At 44.8% G+C, this 20,505-nt stretch overlaps 1 protein-coding gene across 1 annotated transcript in view; it reads right to left on the bottom strand.

Annotated features, from left to right (window-relative positions):
• Positions 1 to 20,505, bottom strand: part of STARD9 (StAR related lipid transfer domain containing 9) — a 130,096-nt gene that overhangs the window by 35,987 nt on the left and 73,604 nt on the right. The window contains exons 10-22 of the mRNA XM_008702186.2: positions 19,341 to 19,408; positions 18,075 to 18,172; positions 17,457 to 17,666; positions 17,178 to 17,275; positions 15,950 to 16,027; positions 15,449 to 15,520; positions 12,214 to 12,393; positions 8,582 to 8,633; positions 8,112 to 8,249; positions 7,354 to 7,436; positions 7,117 to 7,220; positions 2,161 to 2,348; positions 1,229 to 1,694 (exon numbers count right to left, since the gene is read on the bottom strand). Of these exons, the coding sequence (XP_008700408.2) occupies positions 1,229 to 1,694; positions 2,161 to 2,348; positions 7,117 to 7,220; positions 7,354 to 7,436; positions 8,112 to 8,249; positions 8,582 to 8,633; positions 12,214 to 12,393; positions 15,449 to 15,520; positions 15,950 to 16,027; positions 17,178 to 17,275; positions 17,457 to 17,666; positions 18,075 to 18,172; positions 19,341 to 19,408 (1,835 nt within the window). The remainder of the gene's footprint in view (positions 1 to 1,228; positions 1,695 to 2,160; positions 2,349 to 7,116; positions 7,221 to 7,353; positions 7,437 to 8,111; positions 8,250 to 8,581; positions 8,634 to 12,213; positions 12,394 to 15,448; positions 15,521 to 15,949; positions 16,028 to 17,177; positions 17,276 to 17,456; positions 17,667 to 18,074; positions 18,173 to 19,340; positions 19,409 to 20,505) is intronic.

Here is a 20,505-nt window from a genome sequence, read left to right as displayed (position 1 = left end):
ATTTTAGAAATGACACGATGTCTAGGATTTGTTTTAAAATACTTCATCAGGGGCACCTGGGTGGCTCAGTCGGTTAAGTGTCTGCCTTCAGCTCAGGTCAGGATCCCAGCATCCTGGGATCAAGCTTCATGTTGGGCTCCCTGCTCAGTGGAGAGCCTGCTTCTCCCTCTCCCTCTGCCTGTTGCTCTGCCTACTTGTCAAATAAATAAAATCTTAAAAATAAAAATAAAAAACAAAAATACTTCATCAGAAAAAGGACAGAAAGGAGATTAATGCAAGCATGATAAATCTTGGTAACTGCTGAATGTGGGAGATAGGCATACTAATTTTAATAAAAAGTCTTAAAAAAAAGTCCTGCCTAGTCCTCTGAAGACCAGAGAGGTGAGCCAACAGAACCGACAGACATGAACTGTACACATACTATGGGCAAGGCCCTGGGCTAGGCCTGGAGGATATAAAGAAGCAGACACAGTCCCCCGCTCCATCCTCACCTTGACTGAATGCAAGGAGTGAAGGAGAAAAAAAAAAACAAGAAAGATCCCAAATGGGACCTGGGAGTCAGAAAGATAGTGTTCCACTCGCTTATCAATTGGAAGGTAAGGTCAGGAAACTCACTTGAGGTGGCAGGACAGGCAGGAGGGAGAGGGAAGAAGCATGTGGGAACGGAGTCTGGTGTGAGGAGAGACGAGATGGAGCTGGTGACAGGACAAACACAGGGAGATGTACGTGGATAGCCAGGGTCTAAACAGCAGGTGAAAAATGAGGCTGAGGGGCGCCTGGGTGTCTCGGTCGTTAAGCATCTGCCTTCGGCTCAGGTCATGATCCCAGAGTCCTGGGATTGAGCCCCGCATAGGGCTCCCTGCTCTGCTGGGAGCCTGCCTCTTCCTCTCCCACTCCCCCTGCTTGTGTTCCTTCTCTCGCTGGCTGTCTCTCTGTCAAATAAATAAATAAAATCTTAAAAAAAAAAAAAATGAGGCTGAGATTCTCATTTGGAAGAGACCACCGAGGCAGCAAGAGTTGCCACTCAGAATGGGAGAAGGTAAAAGCCTGAGTCTTAGAAGATCTCACCTACAGAGAAAGAGGGAAAAATGGTGGGGAAGGGAGGAGTAAGCAAATCTTTCCATTTCACAGACTGAGAAACTGAGGCCCTGGGAAGTAAAGAAGGCCACCTGAGCAACAAGGCTGTAAACCTCAGCCAATGATCCCAGATGACCACTGCTGGCTGTACCTGTGTAGCTGGGGCAAGTACCGGCTGCAGAGCCTTTGGAGGCTCAAAGAACTGTAACCTGTCCGCCTGCTTCTATGTTGAGGCCCTGGGACCATGGTGTCAGTGCTGGGTACCCAGTATGGGGGCTTCTGGGTGTGGTCATCCTTGAGCCAGCACAATGCCTTGGGCTGCTCCAGTCCCTTCTGCGCCTCCAGCAGCCTCTGCTTTCTGAGGATTCTCTCTAGGTGGAAGGAGGACTTTCTTCGCCGGATGTCCCGCTGTGCTGCCCGAAGTACGTTCCTGCGCCCAAGCTGCAATCGCACCTCCCTCTTCTGGCTTCGGACCAGTGGGGGCAGCAGAGTCTCAGGATCTGCCTGAAGCCAAGCACCAGGAGGCACACAGGCCTCAAGTTCTTTCTCTGCCACGTGGTCTTGCTGCTGCTGCAAGCCAGCCAGCCAGGTCTCTTCTCCGAGCAGCTGCTGCTGGTCTGGGAACCAAAGACACCCTGAGAGAAAGTCAGCACCTCCCTCCCTGCCCGTGCAGCCTAGACTCAGACACCTCTGGCTGTGGTTAGACATGAATGGAGGGAAAGTGCTGGCCAGGAGTTATGTGCCGGGATGAGGGCTACTGGGCCCCCTTACCACAGGGGAAGGGAAGGAAGCCCCCAGGCCTTAGCACATGCTGGGGCAAGCAGCAAAGCATGGATAAATGTGCATGTGAGGAGAGAGCAGGGGGTCCATCACTGTGAGGGGCAGTAAGGAAGGTAGCTTCCTTATTCTTGCTTCCAGCCCCTCATAAGAGTCTCTGGTTTCTGAAAGAGGGAAGAGAACACCTAATACCAAAGATTCCATCATATCACAAAGAAAACAAAGGAGAGAATACAGAAGGATGTGGAAGCATGAAAATGAAGAGATGAGAAGGTGAAGCAGACACAGTGAGCAGTGGGCACCTACTGTCTTTAGTTTGCTGGCTGATGTGTGCCTGGTCCAATTCCAGATCCTCTTTGGCTCTAATCTGTCCCGCTAGGATTCGCTGCCTCAAATCCCCCACGTAGTGCTGCTGCTGAATCTGGGCCCTTTGGGGCGCCTCTCCAGCCCTCAGTGGCTGGTGGTCCTCGTCACTCTGCTCTTCCAGCACTCTCCTATCACAGAGGGGCCGGTGTTACCCAAGAGAAATGCAAACCCAGTTCAGGACAAACCAGTGGCAGTCTTAGCCCTTCTGAGAGCCCTGAATTCAACAGGGCAGAGAGGGCTTTGAACTTCTGGCAACTTGGGACACATAGGCACGCTGTCACAGGCAGTTCATGATGTCACAGTGCAGGAGGGGAGAATGGTCCTTAGACTAGCATATTCTTAGACCGTGAGTTGACCAGAAATACAGGTTCATTCTGGTTAAGGGAAATGACCAGGAAAGTAAAGCAGCTTTAAAAAACACAAACATTTTAGCTAAATCAAGAAGCTTTGTCCCTTAAAAAAGAATAAAAAGATCTGCTTAAAATCTGCTGGAAACAGAGTAGAACAGAAGCTCTAACAAACATTGTGGGAATGGAAACTCTCCTGCATGTTCAGAGATTATGACTCCATCTCCATTTTGTGAAACAGAAACCCTCTGTGATCTGGGAGTAGGAGACAGCCAATCCAGAGGAGAGAGAATTTATATGCACAACACACCTGTGTGTGTGGATGGAGACCCAGAGGAGAGCTGGTCTCCCCTTGAGGGCGGTTCTCAGTGATGAGCCCAAGAATAGGGTTCAAGAGTTTTACACTCTACCGTAACTTTCAGAGATATACACTGAAGTACTTACTGGTGAAACTGGGATTTATTTAGATCCAGTTGGAGGAGAGCAGGGGAAAGTGGAAAGGGAGTGGGGAGATAAATGAAACAAGATTAGCCATGATTTGATCACTGGTTGTGTATTTGGAAATCTCCGTAATACAAAGTTTAAAAAGAATTCTAGATTGCAGTCATGCTTTATTCTGCCATCAAGTTCCTGCGTGGCCATGGATGAGTTAGAGTCTTCCTCTGAAGACTGACAGCTTCTACCTGCGTAGTTTTTCCCTTGGTCATACGTGGTCTCCTACGCAAGGACCTCACAGCAGGGCCTCTCCATCCATGTCATTTGGATTTCTAAAGGAGCCAACTGCATGGGCATTCTGGGTGGTGGGAGTAGGGAGTGACTGGGAGGGACTGGGATCTGCCTCGGGCTAAAAAAAAAAAAGCCCCAGTCTGCCCTCCCTTAGCCAGCCCTTAGCCTTCCTTCCGGTCCCAAGACACCATGCTTCTTTAAGGCCCGCTTAATAACTTGACCCTAGACAGTGTGAGCAGAACTCTGGGGGGTTCACCTGGCTTACATTTACTACTTTGTAGAGCAGAACGAAATCACAGAGGGCATATCAAAGCAGATAGTCTGTGGGCCAAATGTGGTCCACTGCCTGTTTTTGTGAATGAAGTGTTACTGGAATACTCGTTCGCTTATGTATTATCTAGGCTGCTTGAGTAGCTGCAGCAGAGACTGTATGGCCCACAAATCCTAAAATACTAAATACCTTTACAGAAAGTTTCCTGCCTCTGTCTTAGAAGAAATTGTGATTTCTTAATGCAGTCTTTAGAGGAGAGTGAAGGATGAATAGGGTGGGGGGGGAGTGTGGATAGGGGGTGACATAATAGCAATCTCTTCCTTGGGAAGGAGGCTATGAGGTGACTCAATCTACAATGGGTCGAGGACTTGGACAGGCCAAGATATCTGAGTATGCTCTGGGGGAAAACGGCACTCACTACTATGGGCAAAAGGCCAAATACGCACACTGGAATGTACAGAAAAGTGGAAAAGCACCCTTTGCCACATGTGAGGCAAAAGACTCGGGACAGCAGTTAGAATAGAAAACCAGTTTACACCAAACAGATAGAAAAGGCCATTAATGGGAAACATTTTATACATGTATTTGTATGTATCATGCCTGCATTACTGCTCCAAATTTTGTCTGACCACAGACATAGCTGAATTACAAACATGACCATCAGAGGGTCTTACATAAACCCAGCTAAAGTCCAGACCATCAGGTGCAAAGAGCAGGAAGGGCATCTTTATTCTTAATTCTCACAAAGTAGACACAACTTCCTTCTCTCCCTGTCTCCCAATCCTGAGATTCACAATTTGTTTCTCCAGAGTAGAGGACGTCCTCTACCCTTCCCCCAGCCGCTAGCCAGGCAGCTTCTGTGCACCCATCTCAGCTTCCTTCACAGCACCAACAAGACCTGCAAGGGGAAGCTGTCTGGGATGATCATTAGAGACACAGCACATTCACCTGAGATGCCACATGCCAACAGACTGAAAAATGGCTCCTCTGCTATGCACATCAGTCAAGTTCCCAGAAAGCGGATGCGGAAAAAAAAAATACCAACCTTATGTTACATATCTGGGTAGATTACTACTGGCAAGTCTTCGGTTACTTGCCAGCCAAGGACCTCTGTCAGATGACCACCCTTCATCTTGGGTGGCTCCAGCATCTCCCCGGTGCTGCCTGGTCCCCTGCATGCCAGCACTCCATCACGCCCTCCCCCACCCTCTCTCCCAGCCCTCCCAGCTGCTTCGAGGCCTGACAGCTTCTGCAGCAGAATGCAGCAGTGTATACTCCCTAAGGCGGCAGTGGCAGCGGCAACAGGGTCTCCCAGGCTCTAAGCACTTAAGGCTAAGCACCCAAAATTCCAAAGGGGAAAATGCAAGGTTTTCAAGGACTAACTCCTCTCTGGTCTAGATCACTGCTGCAAAGGGAAAAAAGAGGCAGGCTGGCCAATCTCCTCTGGCTCTGGAGTTAGCTCCAACTTTGCAGGCTCCCTATGAGTCCTCCTCCAGAGAGAAAAATGAGGGAAGAAAACTGTAGGACAAGGAAAGGCTTCAGAGCCAACCTCACCAGAACAGATGAGATTCTCACGGAGACACAGCCACAAACCTAGTCTGGGAGCCCAGCTGACAACGTGCAGTTTTCTCCTCTCTCATGGGTTCTCTCCCCGGTCCCTCTGCCCAATCACAGGCTTGAGCCCCACTCCACCCCACTTCCACCAGTGGCTGGCATGCAGATGCTAGCTATGGGAGCTGCGTAGGACCAGCCCAGCCCACAGGCTCCTGGAGCTGGTGCTAAAGAGTGGAGGCAGCGAGTGGGAGAGGCCTTGATTCTCCAATCCTTCTCTGTCCTCTCCGAATGAAAGGGTGCATTCTTGGCGTTGCTAAAAGGTCATGTCAGTGACCGCGGGCTAGAGAGACGAGAAGACCTTAAAAAGCCAGGAGAAGACCCGTGTTCTCTAGGGTGGATGGGACAGCTGGGACAAGGTAGGAGGCACAAAAATGAAAGGGAGGCTGTGTACGTGGGCAGCTCCACACAAGGGCCTCCAGCAGTGGGGCTGGCAGCATCAGGTAGCCAGCAAAGCATTCCATGTATACTTGCTCTTTCAATCCTTATCACACAGATCTCTTGGAGACAGATAGTGGTACCCTTACTTAGGGTGAGCCAACAGACTCAGAGACTCAGTAACTTGCCTAAAGCCACACAGCTTTTACTTCAGAAATTCAGGATGTGATGCAGCTTTATCCAACTCCAACATGACTTTTCGATATCACAGCTCATTAAGTTGCAGAGCTGTTCTCTGTACACCTCTGAACTCTGGGAAAGTCAGAGCTCCAATGCATCTTCCCAGCAGAAGCTGACCTAAGACAAGGCCTTCTTTCATGACTGTACTCTGACAAAACAAAAGCTCCAGCTGCTCTTTAATCCACCTTCGCCTTGATACACTCCAGTTGTGTCACCTCTCCCACCTTCCCTGTCACCCACAGAGTCCTCATCATGCAACACTGGGGCCATCCTGCCTTAGACTCTGCCCCATCCTTCAGTCCTTAGCAGCCTGCATGTGAGGACTTGCCTGCCGTTCATGGCCCCTGCATCACAGGACTTCTCCTCCTACGTCCAATATCCCTCACCACCAAGGTCAGACCCAAGATTGTCATCAGCTGCCACCAAATGCTCCTGGCCTGAGAAAAGAGCAGCTAGATCCCTTTTGAAGGAACCAGGGGAAAGGGCCATCAGAACCATCCCAGATCCCCGTGCTCATGGTGCTGGGCAGCCTCCTAACACCAGTGGTCTCAGGACACTGAGTCTCCTGCTGACATTCTTTATAGAACATCCCCAAGTCAGAGGGTACTTTGATTTATGGGAAGGATATCACTGTTCCCAGTATCAGACTTACGAGACATGTAGATCTGGGAAGGGCATTCTATGTAGAAATGAATCAAGAATGACTATGAAGAAGAATAGTAGTTGCCACCAATCACATAGAAAACTCTGATGCCATGCTTCCATGTTCACAATGCAGGCAAAGTGGGTATAAGAGAGTAGAACCCCAAGATACTTGCATATTGTTCCGGGAGTTTCTGACCCTCTTATATGTAGTTCTGGACCCTTGGTATTGAGAAAAAAAGATTCGCAGTCCCACACTCGCTTTAAAAACTTGGAGGAAGCCATAGTCCTGGAAGTTGACACACGCTACGAGCTCACACATAGGCAGTCCAGAATTTAAAGGGGGACACAGGCAGGTAAGTTCAGAAGCAGTCTCAAAGATACATATGAACACGTCACATTCAAATCTTGACAGAAGAAAGTGGCCACAGGAAATACCAAATAATATACTCCTTTCAGTGATGAAGAAAGTTACAATACTGAAGAGGAAATGAATGAGTGCCGAGACCACTTCCTTGCCAACACCAAGCTAAGCAGCCAGCTCGGGATCCCTCAATCACTTACACAGGCCTCACTCAGAGCTTGGCTACTACACTCACCTCCCCCGTCCAGCTCCATGTTGTAAGAGACTAAGAAGTAAGAACAGTAGGTTCCACAGCGGAAGGAGTACATGTTTCTCACCTTTTCTTCCAAAGCAAAGGGCAAAGACCCAACCGGGAGGCAGTGACATCTCCATCCAAGTCCAACCATTCCAAAGAGCCACTGCCACCCACAGCCTCGCCGACCTGGGAACAAGGAAGAAAAGCAGTGCGGCTGCTGTCACCACCCTCACTCCAAGAGAACAAGACAAAGCTCAAACCTGTCCCTCAAAAAGAAGCAGGGAGGCTGGCAGCCACCTTGAAAATACAGCACACTCACCTGCCTTCTCTGCCGCAGGACAGCGGCCTCTGCTGGGTGGTTGAATCGGAACTTCTGTGCCTTCCCCAGGGTTATGACTGCTCCTGTGACAGAGACAAGTGAGAATTCATCAACAGCTCATGTTCTGAGTATATATTATGTACAGGGTACTCTTCTGGAAGGCAAAATCCTGCCCTCAACAAGCTGATAACTTAGGTGAGTCAGTAAGATTCACTGGATATCGCACAGTGTAAATACTGAATTTAACAAAATGAATAGGAGGAGTTCTGCTACTCCAAGGGAAAGCAAAATGAGTTCCCACTGGAATAGTGAGGGAATGCTTCATGGAAGGGGGAATCTAAGCTCAGCCTCAAAGGATACACAGAATTTGAACAGATTAACTATAGTACTAACAGTAATGATGATAATGAGTATTTACTGGGTGCCAAGAAGCCTGCGAAGAACATCACATGAACTAGCTCATTGAATCCTCACAACAATCCTCTTACCGCTGTTTTATAGATGAGAAAGCTGAGGTTTAGAGACTTTCCCAAGGACACAGGTATAAATTTCAGAGAGTCATTCTCCACCCTGGAACCCTGGAATTGAGGCTTCCTTGTTTATGGGAAGAGGATGGTATTAGGAAATCTTCACATCTCTGAGTGCAGAGGTTGGGTGTCCCATCTTTAAAGCCTGCTTCACTGAGCTCTCTGGGTTTGGCCCATGAGAATGGAGGGAGTCCATCCCTCAACCTGGCATAGAGCTATAAGCAGTCTTACCTTGAGTCAGACGACAGGAGGCAGTGACCTCCCGGCCATTGACTGTGCAGCGGGCCCCCTGGGCAGGCCGCAGAATGACTACCCCACAGGCACTGGTGATAGTACAGTGGTCTCTCTCAATCCACTGCCCCTGCAGGACTATACAAGAAATGGGGGTCAACGGGGTGGGCAGACAACCCAGGAAAACATTCTTTCTATGAGATCAGAATCTACATCTGGAAGATCTTACATTATGACAAGAGAGGAAAAGCCACCACCTGAAACCACCCAGACCTGGATCCTCCCACCGTGTGGGTCTCCTTCCAACATATCCCTGACCCACAACCTCAACGTAGCAGCAAAAGAGGAATGGCCCCTTGATCTTCAAAGACTCCTTCCTCTCAGAGCATCATCAGTTTCCTCTAAAGATACTGGTCAGGTCAGGCATGAGTATCTGTCACAGTGTCAGACCCAAATGTTCTATCACTTACCAATGTCCTGTTCCTGGTCTGAGTCAATCCTTCCTATTTTTGTTGTCCCCTCCTAAAGGAAAAAACAAAGCCCTTTTAACAAGAATAAAAAGGGACAGAGCCTGCCCCCAAAGCAGAGTACACCTGTTGGAGTGTTATCACTGTCTTCCCACGCCCAGCCCGGCATTTTTCACACCACTTCTCAACTTTGGTCCAGGCTGTTCTGACTGCTCTGCCCACTCACTGCAAACCAGGAAGCCCCTGAGAAGGCAGGGCAAAAATATAAGAAAGCAGCACCAGCTCTTTGCAAAGTCAACAAATATTGGTAAACTCCCTTCTGTCCCACAGCCTGATGCTAGGGAACAGCCATGACTGTTGGTCAGAGATTCTCTAGTCTGAGGAAGTGGGCACACAGGCAGAATTTTCCTACAGGGACTAAGGTTGGTGTGGTCCAAATCTGGTCCATTTAGTCTCAAAGGGACGCATATTCTATGAAGATGTATGGAATCGCAGGATTTTTACCTTCTTGGTTGACAGATGAAGTTCGACAGATACCAGATTCTAAGAAGGGTAAAGCACAAATAGGAGGAAAGCATATCTAGAATCAAAAAGGACTGCCAAAGAGTATACGAGAGGAAGGGAAACCGGAGTTAGCATAAACGAATCACTGGGTTAGTAGAAGACAGGGCCTTTTGCCCTTGGATTATAGCAATTCTTTTAAGAACACATACTTCTGTTTGGGGAAAGCAGCAAATGACATCAGAGATGCTGAGTTTAGATATGTGTTTATCATGTATTGAATAACCAATCACTATGTCCCAGGTATTGCGCTGAGCGCTTTACAGACATCTCTTATTTAATCCTTAAACAACCTAAAATAGTTATTATCCCCCTTTCATATATGAAGAATCTGAAGCTGATGGGGAAAGTTGCCCAGGGAACCCATATACTAAATTGGAGAGCCATGGCTAGAATTGCGGTCTCTCTGGGCCTGAGCCCATGCTTGTCCATCTTCACTGCACAACCTCCTCCCTGGTAGCTGATGCCTTTGAAGTGATCCGAGAGTTCCCCATTAGACTTCGCCATTAGCAGTCAGAAGGGGGCAGTCCCTGAAGTCCCCCCAAAATAGCTGGTGAAAAGGCAGGCTCCTAGAAGCAATGAATGAGACTCTGACCTTACTGGGCTTGCATACACAGACAGCCAGAGCCCAGCCTTTTCTGCTCAGCCACTGAGCACCACACAGACAAATGGATGCTGGCCTCTATAAACACCACCAAACAAAATTGAGGAGAAGGGGTCAAGACCCCACCTGCCAGTTCATGGTCAGCCCTAATGATGAAATGCATTCCTTACAAAAAGATAAGGCCACAGCCTATCACAACTCCTACATCTACAGGGCAGAAACCACCACAAAACAAAACAGCATCTCATTTAACATGGACTTAGTTGGTGCCTGCGCTTGCTGCCCCCTCTGCTTATTTATGCAGGGAGAGTTAACGGCACAAGGCAATTATGAGAATGAAGTCCAGGATACCAGTAACCTGTACTCCACCCACCCTTCCCTCTGTCCTCTTCCCACCCAAGGTACTTCCCAAGGTGACCAAAGGGAAAAGAGCTTCCTGGGGGCATTGCTTGGGATTAGTTCCGGGTCTAAATCAAGACAGCAAGGCAAACAAACACACAGAGAATCTTGAGCAATTACTGCTAAACTATTACCCAAACCAGGATCTAAACAAACAAAAAGGGAGAAAATGGGTACACAAAATGCAGAAATGCCAGGATTAGAACTAGACTGAATCCTCACCCCTCGGGTTCACTGGAAACACATCAAGGAGGGGGCACCACCCTCAGTGCACACAGACTCCGCAATGAAAACCAGGACTCCCACATTCAGATGAGGCCTGCACTCATCTTTTGTCTCGGATTCCATCTCAGTCCTGTCCTTTAGCCCTCTGATGCCTCCCTGAGCTCTACCACTTGAATTCTAGCTTCATCTGCTCGCTCCACATCCAACCAATACAGCAGATCAGCTCTACTCAAATATTAAGCATTTTAATCCACCTGGTCTCTTCCTGACCCCCAACCTCTCCCTGTGGTTCTAATAAAACGATTGATAGCCTTTGGTATTTAGATCTGTTATTTAGGTAACAACCATTTCTGCCTGAGGCATTTTCACTGAGCTAATTTACACACTCACTGTGTTGAGAATAAGCTACTTTAACTTTTTGAGAGGCTCAGTCTCTGACAACTTCCCTGAGGGCTTAGCCTAAGATGAGCTTCCCTAACATCTCACTACCAGATGCGCTACCTGATTTCTCCAGGGATAAGAGCAGCATTATGCTAAGTGAAATAAGTCAAGCAGAGAAAGACAACTATCATATGATTTCTCTCATCTATGGAACATAAGAACTAGGATGATCGGTAGGGGAAGAAAGGGATAAAGAAAGGGGGGGGGTAATCAGAAGGGGGAATGAAACATGAGAGACTATGGACTATGAGAAACAAACTGAGGACTTCAGAGGGGAGGGGGGTGGGGGAATGGGATAGACCGGTGATGGGTAGTAAGGAGGGCACATATTGCATGGTGCACTGGGTGTTATACACAACTAATGAATCATCGAGCCTTACATCGGAAACCGGGGATGTACTGTATGGTGACTAACATAATATAATAAAAAATCATTTAAAAAAAAAAAAAAAGAGCAGCATTATGTATCCCCCATAAACTCTGTTCATTTCAAATGACAGCTGGGGAGAATTAGGAGAATGAAGACTGGATTTTCAGTGAGCATAGTGATTCTGGCCACGTAAAGTATGCTCTGCCAGCCACAGGGACTGTCCTTCTACAGGAAGACAAACATTTTTGATGAGGACAGGATATGACTTACCTACCACTGGGGACTAACCCTCAAAATGCTTCATTTAAAAATGAGGACTTGCCTCCATTGACAAAGAACCAGGTGATCCAGGTCTTTCGGGGAAGGCAGGAGCTTCATTCTGTCGTTCTAGACAGCTGCGTGTTGAGCCCTGCCCCACCCTGCTGGCCCACCAGCTCTTTGGGCTCTCCCTCATGCTTTCTTTAAGCTTTCTACATCTACTTTCATTTTCCTCTCTTCTTTCCCCAGTAAACCTAGTAACGGAGAAGCAGGAGGTGCACTTTTTGTTGACTTGAGAGTTGAGGAGTGAGGAGGTATTAGAAGGAAACTATTTCAGATCTTGATTCCCCCTTTAGCCTCTGAAAGAGGTTTGTAAGCAGCCTGGACGTGCGGAGCTCAGGAGTACCCATGGGATTTTGAGGTTAGGATTTCACTTCCATGCCTGCTTCAGGAAGCCAGAAAAGGAATATAAAGCAGCATCTTTCTTACTTTAAAATGAGATTAAATCACAGAGAATGAAAGTAAGTTATCTAAGAGCAACAGTAGCAGCCACAGAAAAACAAGTAATTGTTCTGATTTCCAGTCTTCTGCTCTAATTATACAAAAGCAAATGAATCACAATTGGTTGGCTAACCCAGTTTCCTGAGGGCAAACCTGACGGCAGCTCTATGGCAACTGGCTCAATTCACAGAAGCATGGCTGCCGCCCTTGACTTCTCCCTCTTCAACCCCTGGGGCCAGTAGCTCAGGGAAAGAGGGAATGCACCAGCCTGCTCACCTTGAGGTGATAGAGCACGACACCTGTGCTGAGTACGTCCTCTTCCAAGGCCATTAGATGTGGCAGGCTGGAGTCAATGACTACCCCAGCCCTCCTCCTGTTGATGTCCACCCTGTAATGTTCCACGAGGGCCTTCCACTCATTCCACTTCTGGGTCCAGTCTTTAGTCAGCTGGTCTATCTGCGGAGAATGGAGGAAGCGGTTTTAGACACCCCGCAGGTGGAGCAGACTTAAGGTCCGAAGTCATCCTGGCCTGATTCCTCATGGCATTCCTTCCTCACTTTCCTCACTGTTACTATTCAAAGATCCACAGAGGCCCTTCCACATCCTCTGTGAGCTGTTTTCTAACATCTTTTCAATATGCAAGTGTTAACTTCTATAAATAGAAACTCCCTCAGTAAATGTTATTTTTAAAGTTTTCTGCAACAAGCGCTATTGTTTCTATAACTCAAAAAAATGCCATAAATTTTTTTTAATTAACTGAGATGTTAGTCATATGTCTATGTTTATAATTCCCCTTTCCCTATCCCTCTTCTATGTGATCCATACTGGGAATCCTTTTATGACCCAACACTTTTTCCCAAGGTGCAGAACCTCAAATCCTAATATCAGCTTGTACAGGGCTCAAAGATACACAAAGCACCAAGAGGAATATCCTCAGATAGAACAAAGACTATAAGAAACTGGTCTGACAGCTGTTTTAATACTTGTTACCTTTGGAGGGGTACTGACTGGAATGGGCCATGAGGGATCTTGGGCAGTATCAATAATATTGTATTTCTTGATCTGGGTGGTGGATATATGGCTGTCTGCACCCTGTGGAAAATCCAATGAGCTCTACTATGTTGTATTTTGTGTATTTTGTATATTTTATGTTTCTGCATGTACACCGTATTCCAATAAAAGTTCTATTTACAATTTCTAAAAAAAAGAAAGAAAGAAAGAAAGAAAGAAAGAAAGAAAGAAAGAAAGAAACTGGTCTGAAAGACCATGTAATAATAACAATAAAATACTGAGGGCTTACTATGTATCAGGAACAGAGTTTAAAATATATGTAGGGGCCATCTATGTGGCTCAGTGGGTTAAGCATCTGACTCTTAATTTTGGCTCAGGTCATGATCTCAAGCTTGTGAGACTGAGTTCCATGTCGGGCTCTGCATTGGGCGTGGAGCCTGCTTAAGATTCTCTCTCCCCCTCTCCCCCCAATCTCTCTTAAAAAAATTATATATATATATATATATGTATATACATATATATAATACAGCAAGTTAGAGACCTTAAGCTAAGCCCACCTGGGGAACGTGAATGAACAATGTTGAACATAAGGTACTTTTTTCTTCTTTTGGTGGAAATGGATGCCCAGGCAGGAAAGTTATCCTGGGAATGGAAGAACTGAGAAAGCAGGAAAGGGACCTGGATTCAGTTAAGTACTTCTCTCATAAAAGGGATACTTGAGAAAAAACAAAGTATGCCAAGTTTAGATACAAGTGTTTTACCTACCCTAGAAATGTTATTTTTAACATTATAATCATTGAGTTGAAATTTGCCAAGAGTGAGACAACAGGGCACCCAGGAAGGGCTGGGTTGGGTTAGGACCTGGCATAGGTGAGCAGCAGGGCACTCTGACTTACAGTTTAGCCTTCCTGGCTCAGCTACCTGGAGGTACCACTGAACACACCTCCCCTTCTGGCTGGCTTTCATCACCTACCCCTTTACTGCCTAAGGTCAAAGGCCAGCAAGTGGCAGATTCAAGTCAAGGTCTGCCAGAATGTATAATGTAAAACTGCTAATGAGCTTGAAATGATTTTGACTCTGTACTTTATCTTTTATGTGTACAGAAGTGATATTTTCCGAACTAAAGATCAGAATGTATATTTAAGTATAGAATTATTAAGAAATGCCTGGATGTGGGGCGCCTGGGTGGCACAGCGGTTAAAGCGTCTGCCTTCGGCTCAGGGCGTGATCCCGGCGTTCCGGGTTCGAGCCCCACGTCAGGCTCCTCCTCTATGAGCCTGCTTCTTCCTCTCCCACTCCCCCTTCTTGTGGTCCCTCTCTCATTGGCTGTCTCTATCTCTGTCAAATAAATAAAAATAAAAATTAAAAAAAAAAAAAAAAAAAAGAAATGCCTGGATGTGTGATGTAGTCCTAAAGTTTAGCTTGGGTAACAAAATATTGACATAGCCAGGATACTTTATAATGTATAATGATGATGCAACAGAACACTAGGAATTGGGACATTTGGGTTGTGGTATCTAAATCTAACCTGTCACCAAATAACATCTGCCATTTCTTCCTTGTGTCTCCAGGAATCACCATTTAATCTAATCTCCCCAGATGTCTTGTCCTTGCCCTCACGGGGTCACAAAATTAGTCTCTTTCCTGGTTGATCTTTCTGCTTCCAGTCTTCCCTCCCTTCGATTCATCCTCCACACAACTGTCATATTAATTTCCCAATATACATCTTTATTATTTCACCAACCTCGTTCAAGTAGCCAAGATTAATATTGTAAATGTCAAGTTCAAACCTCCTAAACTTGCCCTAAACTTACCTCTCTGCCATGACCACGTATTCTAGTCAGCTCGGTCTTCCTCACACTGTGTGCTTCCACATGGCCTCGCACACCAGTTCATTCTTTCAGTTCCATGGCCTTGCTGAGATTATCCCACCCTCATCCCTTTCTTCCTATCTAACACACTCTACCAATCTCTCAAGGTCTAGTTCAAGTTCTCTAGCCTCCAGCACCAGCACTGTGATGTCGGCACTGAAAATTCCAAGCCATAATGATTTCTTCCTTCCCTAAGCTCTTTTCATATAACTTATCTAGTTCATTACATTTAACCATTCTCTAAATATGTTTCCAATTAGACTGCAAGCCACCTGTGGGAAGGAACTTCTTTCCATCTCTTGAAGCAACACGCTGAACACCTATTTAGCATGCAATGATTACATGTCAGTTGATTGACTGGAAAATAATTTTTTTTTCTAGGCTACTGTACCTATCCAAAGGGAGTTATCATGAACCCCTAAGAGAACAAAACAAAGAAAGCCAGTTACCAGCCCCTAAAGCAAACTCCTTCCCCACTCAAACCTCAATGAAGACAAAAACTGTCTCTAAACTAGATATAACCTCTCTGTCCTCACAAGGGAGCAGCCATGACTCAGGAATAATGGAGGGAGATGAGACCTACTACCAAGGTGATGTAAAGCATAACTGAGTCCACCCAGTACACCCACCTTCAATTCATTCTGGAGAATCAGCTCCTTCAGATTCTCATCCTTTTCCTCATTCAGTGGACTGTAGTTTGTCTGCACAAAGACAGAGATGTGCTTTGTGGGTCTCATCCTTACTCTTATGAAGGAAGAGAAGGGCAAATAAAGAAAAGACTTTATCATTAAAATCAGAAACAAATCAGAAGTTTAAGTATTAGGGTTCACATTGGTACAAAGAAGGAAAATTCAAAGAAACTTTTCTGGAGGGCCCCATTCCCTGAATCCACCTGCACACAGAATAAGGGCCATTTAGGCAAATGCCCTTTGGACAACAAATACGATATAGTGAGGATGCCCACTCCATCTGAAACTACTCAGGTAATCAGTCATCCATGTCCTGTCTTTGCTCCTGCCTCTGTTCCACAAGCATCCCTTAATTGAAAACATGGAATGCAACAGGGTTCGAATTCTATGCAGAAGAAAAGCAGGCTTTGGGGAACAGAAAAGTTCTGATTGCCTGAATACCAGTTCAAAGCTCAGCAGCATGGCTTTCAGTCTTCCAATCTCTTCCCTGAGTTCTCTGATCAGTTTTATATTTGCATCCTGAAACACAAAGAACTTGGTTTCACAAAGACTGATATCAGGCAACAAACCAGCTCTAAGATGCTACACAGAACTAGTTTGGAAAAAGTGGTTTACTCCTTTGGAGTAACTTCTGAGGCAGTCTTCTCAAAATATGGTCCTAGAACCACATCAACTCCACCTAAGAACTTGATAGAAATGCGAATTCTGCTCTCCCACCCACCCACCACCTACCAAATCAGAAACTCTTCAGGGCTGGGGTTTAACCAACTCTCTAGGAGGTGATTCTGATATACACTCAAGTATGAGAATCGCTGCCCTTGAGCAGGAGGTTGATAGTAACACAAGTGCCGGCACATGTGTAGGTAACAGATACTCTTCTTGCTGTAATGTGACTAAACTTAGTACCTACCTAATTATATTGCTTTTTTTTTTTTTTTAAAGATTTTATTTATTTGACAGAGATAGAGACAGCCAGCGAGAGAGGGAACACAAGCACGGGGAGTGGGAGAGGAAGAAGCAGGCCCATAGCAGAAGAGCCTGATGTGGGGCTCGATCCCAGATCGCCGGGATCACGCCCTGAGTCGAAGGCAGACGCTTAACCGCTATGCCACCCAGGCGCCCCAATTATATTGCTTTTTTAAAAAGTCCACAGATGGGCTATATAAGCCTGGCTACCAGTTTGTGACCCCTGCTCTGAAACTTTTCACTGAAATTGCAAAGCATATAAGGAATTTTTTAAAAATTTCTCATCATTACTCAACTTTTCAAAAACAAATTCCTTAATATGCGCCCTTTTTAGCCCGAAACAGAGACGTCACTGCAGTTTGCACAGAAACGAAATAAAATACAAGCATACATCAACATAAACTCAAAATAAAAGCAGAGAACACAAACTTTTAAATGATCTTCCTTAGGGTGGCAGTGGTACACCAGAGATCTTAAAAGGAGGGGGTCTCAGAGAAATATCTAAAATAAATTATTCAAAAAGGCAACTGAATGAAGCCAGTAGAGATATGAGAGAAGGATATGACACTGAAAGAAAGAATTCTACTCTGTCTTCATTTGGCAAAGTCAGGCAAGTTGGGGTGAGGGTGAAGAGAAAGAAATGAGAGAATAAAAGAACTTAGTGTAAATACCACCAGACCAAGACTTCAAATGAAGTTCTCACCTCATTTACCCGTGGCTTGTTGATGATGTGTTTGGCATTGGATGCATATCTCAGTGTGCTCATGGTCTCACTGTAGCAAGTGTGTGAAGGAGACACAGCTGAGGTGGAAGGAGAGAGTTTAAAATCACATCAAGCCCTTCCAACCCAGCCTATAACCACTTGCCTTACTGCTATTGTCCATGCTGTCTTATAAGACCCTTAATGAAATGGGTGGTCATCACCCTTTCTTTGAGGCAGAGTACTAGTCCCAACACAGAACCAGCTCCAGCTCCCACTCACTAGCAACCATGATAGTTTTGGAGTTGCCTCCAAGACTGTCCTTCAGCAGCCAGGTCAATACGGAGTCCCGGTATGGGATGTAAGACTGCTTCCGGGAGGGCCCCGCTCCACTGCTGGTCCCAGAAGGAGAGCTAGGGATCCCACTGTCACCACCATCACTGGCTGCACTGCTGAGGCTCTGGCAGCTGCTGAATGCTTGAGAATTCTGAGCTTTAAAGACAACAAAATAATAAAAGTGGAAGAAGAAAGGAATTGTGAAACACATGCATTAAAACAATGGTTGGAGAACACAAATTTAAGTATCACACTTTGTAATCCCTCTCTGCATGATACCATGCTACAAGTTTGAATCCTGAATTAGACTTTGGACTCAGGACACACACTATCTGAGCCACATGATTTTTCAGTCTCCCTTCTTCTTGAAATGAGAAGGTTGGGATGATGACCATGCAATGTTCTCAACTGCAGACACATATCAGTTTTTATGTCCTCAGTCAGAAGGTAACTTTATAAAATAAACCTTGTAGATGTCTACCCCATTTTCATAAAATGAAAATATATGAGTTATTTTCCAAAGTCTCCCTCCCACTCTGATGATCCAGTCTATCAGCAAAATACCTAAGGTGGAGATGACAATTCCCAGAGTCACAAGAGACTTGTTGATATTGGCTCCTTCAGTAATGCGGTCCTTACAGTAACTGGGATCTGCTCTTTCACTAAAACAGTCAATGAAAACAAAAATAAAAGCAAAGAAGAAGACACTGTCCTTATAATGCTGTTGAAAGACACTATTCATTATGTAGTACATTATATAAAAAGCCCACATGATAAATTCTTTTTAGAATTCACTACCAGAAAAAGTATTACCATCTTGTAATGAACTGGCATTCCTCCACTTCTCAGGCAATAGAAATCAAATAATTCATTATATTTTCTTTATTTTGGCTGCCAGAGCACTTTCAGCTAACTGTAATGCTCATTTACAGCAATGATATTAGCATCAATATGCCCAATCTTTGTTTTAATTTCATCTATTAATGGCTTTATGGTATCTGTGTCATTATCTGTCTACTGTCTTAAATTCCTTTAAGTCAATGGAAAATATTAGAAAGTCATACTTCCAGGTGCCTGATAGTTTCTTCCAGACAGTACTTCATTTTTCCCTCCCAAAATGCCAGAGTTGCAGCTGACAGAGACAACACTTCATTTTTAAGGGAATGATGTACCATATTAATAATTTAGCAGTTTTAAAATAAGAAAATTTGCTTTATCTCATCTCATACTTTTTTATGACATTATCCCCAAGACCTTCTTCTTTCTGGATATACATGTGACTACAATTCATGCTTTCTTCTAATACTTAGAAGGTCTTATCTTCTCCTCAATGCCACAGTATTTTTTAAAGCTTTCTTTCCTCCCCCCCCCCCACCAGTAACACATAGGGCTGCATACAATCAATATTAAGACAGAGGGAAAAAGTGCGTTAACTCAATTACTTCCACTTAGAACAGTGTTTTTTGATCTGGCTATCCACTGTTATCACCTGGGCAGCTTCAAAAATTACTGATGTCTGCACTGCCTCTGACCTCACTAATAAGGCGATTTATTTGGTCAGAGGTGAAACCAAGGCACCGAGAATTTTTTAAAGGCCCAGGTGATTTTTATAGGCAGCTAAGATTTAGAACCCTTGACACAGATTTTTTTTTTTAGCCCCTGGAAAACTATAATTTCTTAACATAGCATTCAAAAATTTGTTTCCTTTGTAATTTTCTCAGGATGATCGAAATGTGAAAAAGAATGGAACAAGTTTATTCCCTGTAAAACGGGCAAGAACAAGGTCATTGGCAAGGGATTAATTCTCCTCGGCTTTGAAATACCAATTACCTGCCTGCTAGGTCCACAAGGTTGATCTTGCTAGCAATTTCAGAGGGGAGGTTGTTCTCCAGGATTGCCTAAGGGAGAAAACACATTTAAAGCTTGTCATTTGGAACAGAGTGTTTTTTCCCCCTTAGATGCCCTCCTAAACAAGGTGATATTTTGGATTTTTAGCCAAATCACTCAAGACACCTGTATTTGAATGTGCTCTGAACCAGATGAGCTCTCAAAATTTGATAAGTCAATCAGTAAGCCCTGGGTCCTTACTTCATTAAAAATATGAGCAGGACTTCCACACAGTAAATCCCCACAAAATCCTCTTTCAGCCCCACATCAGGCTCCTCCGGTAGGAGCCTGCTTCTTCCTCTCCCACTCCCCCTGCTTGTGTTCCCTCTCTCGCTGGCTGTCTCTGTCAAATAAATAAAATCTTAAAAAAAACCCACAAAACTTTGCCTAATCCAATATCAAAGGTTCTTCCAAGTTATCTTCAAGTTTAATACTTTCAGGCTTTACATTTATGTCTATGATCTAGTGGAGTTAATTTTTAGATAAGTACAAGGTATGGATCAAAGTTGTTTTATTTGGGGGACGGGGCTTATTTTTGTTTTAACATATGGATATCCACTTGTCCTACCAGCATTTGTTGAAAAGATTACACATTCTGCACTGAATTGCCTTTGCAAGTTTGTGAAATATCAGTTGCCTGTATATATATGGGTTTATTTTGGACTCCTTTCTATTCCATGGATCTATTTGTCTATCTTAACATTAATGTCACACTATCTAGATTAGCCTTTTATTTTTGCCTTAAAAATAATTGTATTAGGGGAAATTCCAACCATGTATGACACTAGAAAAAATAGTATAATGAATCCCCATGTACCTGTCACCTATTTTCAACAATGATCAATTTATAGCCAGTCTCACTTTGCTTTTACCTGCAATTATTTCACCTAATCCACATTATTTTAAAGCCAGTTCATCACTAAACTTTCATCTGTAAATATTACAATATGCATCTCCAAAGGATAAAGATCCTCAAAAACACAATCATAATACCATTAGTATACCCAGAATATTATCAACAATTCCTTAGCGTATCAAATACCTAGTCACTGTTCAAATTTCCTACTCAATTTTTTAAGTTTCTCTGAATCAGAATCCAACTAAAGTC

This window comes from Ursus maritimus, unplaced genomic scaffold, assembly GCF_017311325.1.
Source record: "Ursus maritimus isolate PB19 unplaced genomic scaffold, ASM1731132v1 scaffold_35, whole genome shotgun sequence".
In the NCBI taxonomy this organism is placed as follows: domain Eukaryota; kingdom Metazoa; phylum Chordata; class Mammalia; order Carnivora; family Ursidae; genus Ursus; species Ursus maritimus.
This window is presented reverse-complemented; position numbering and strand designations above follow the sequence as displayed.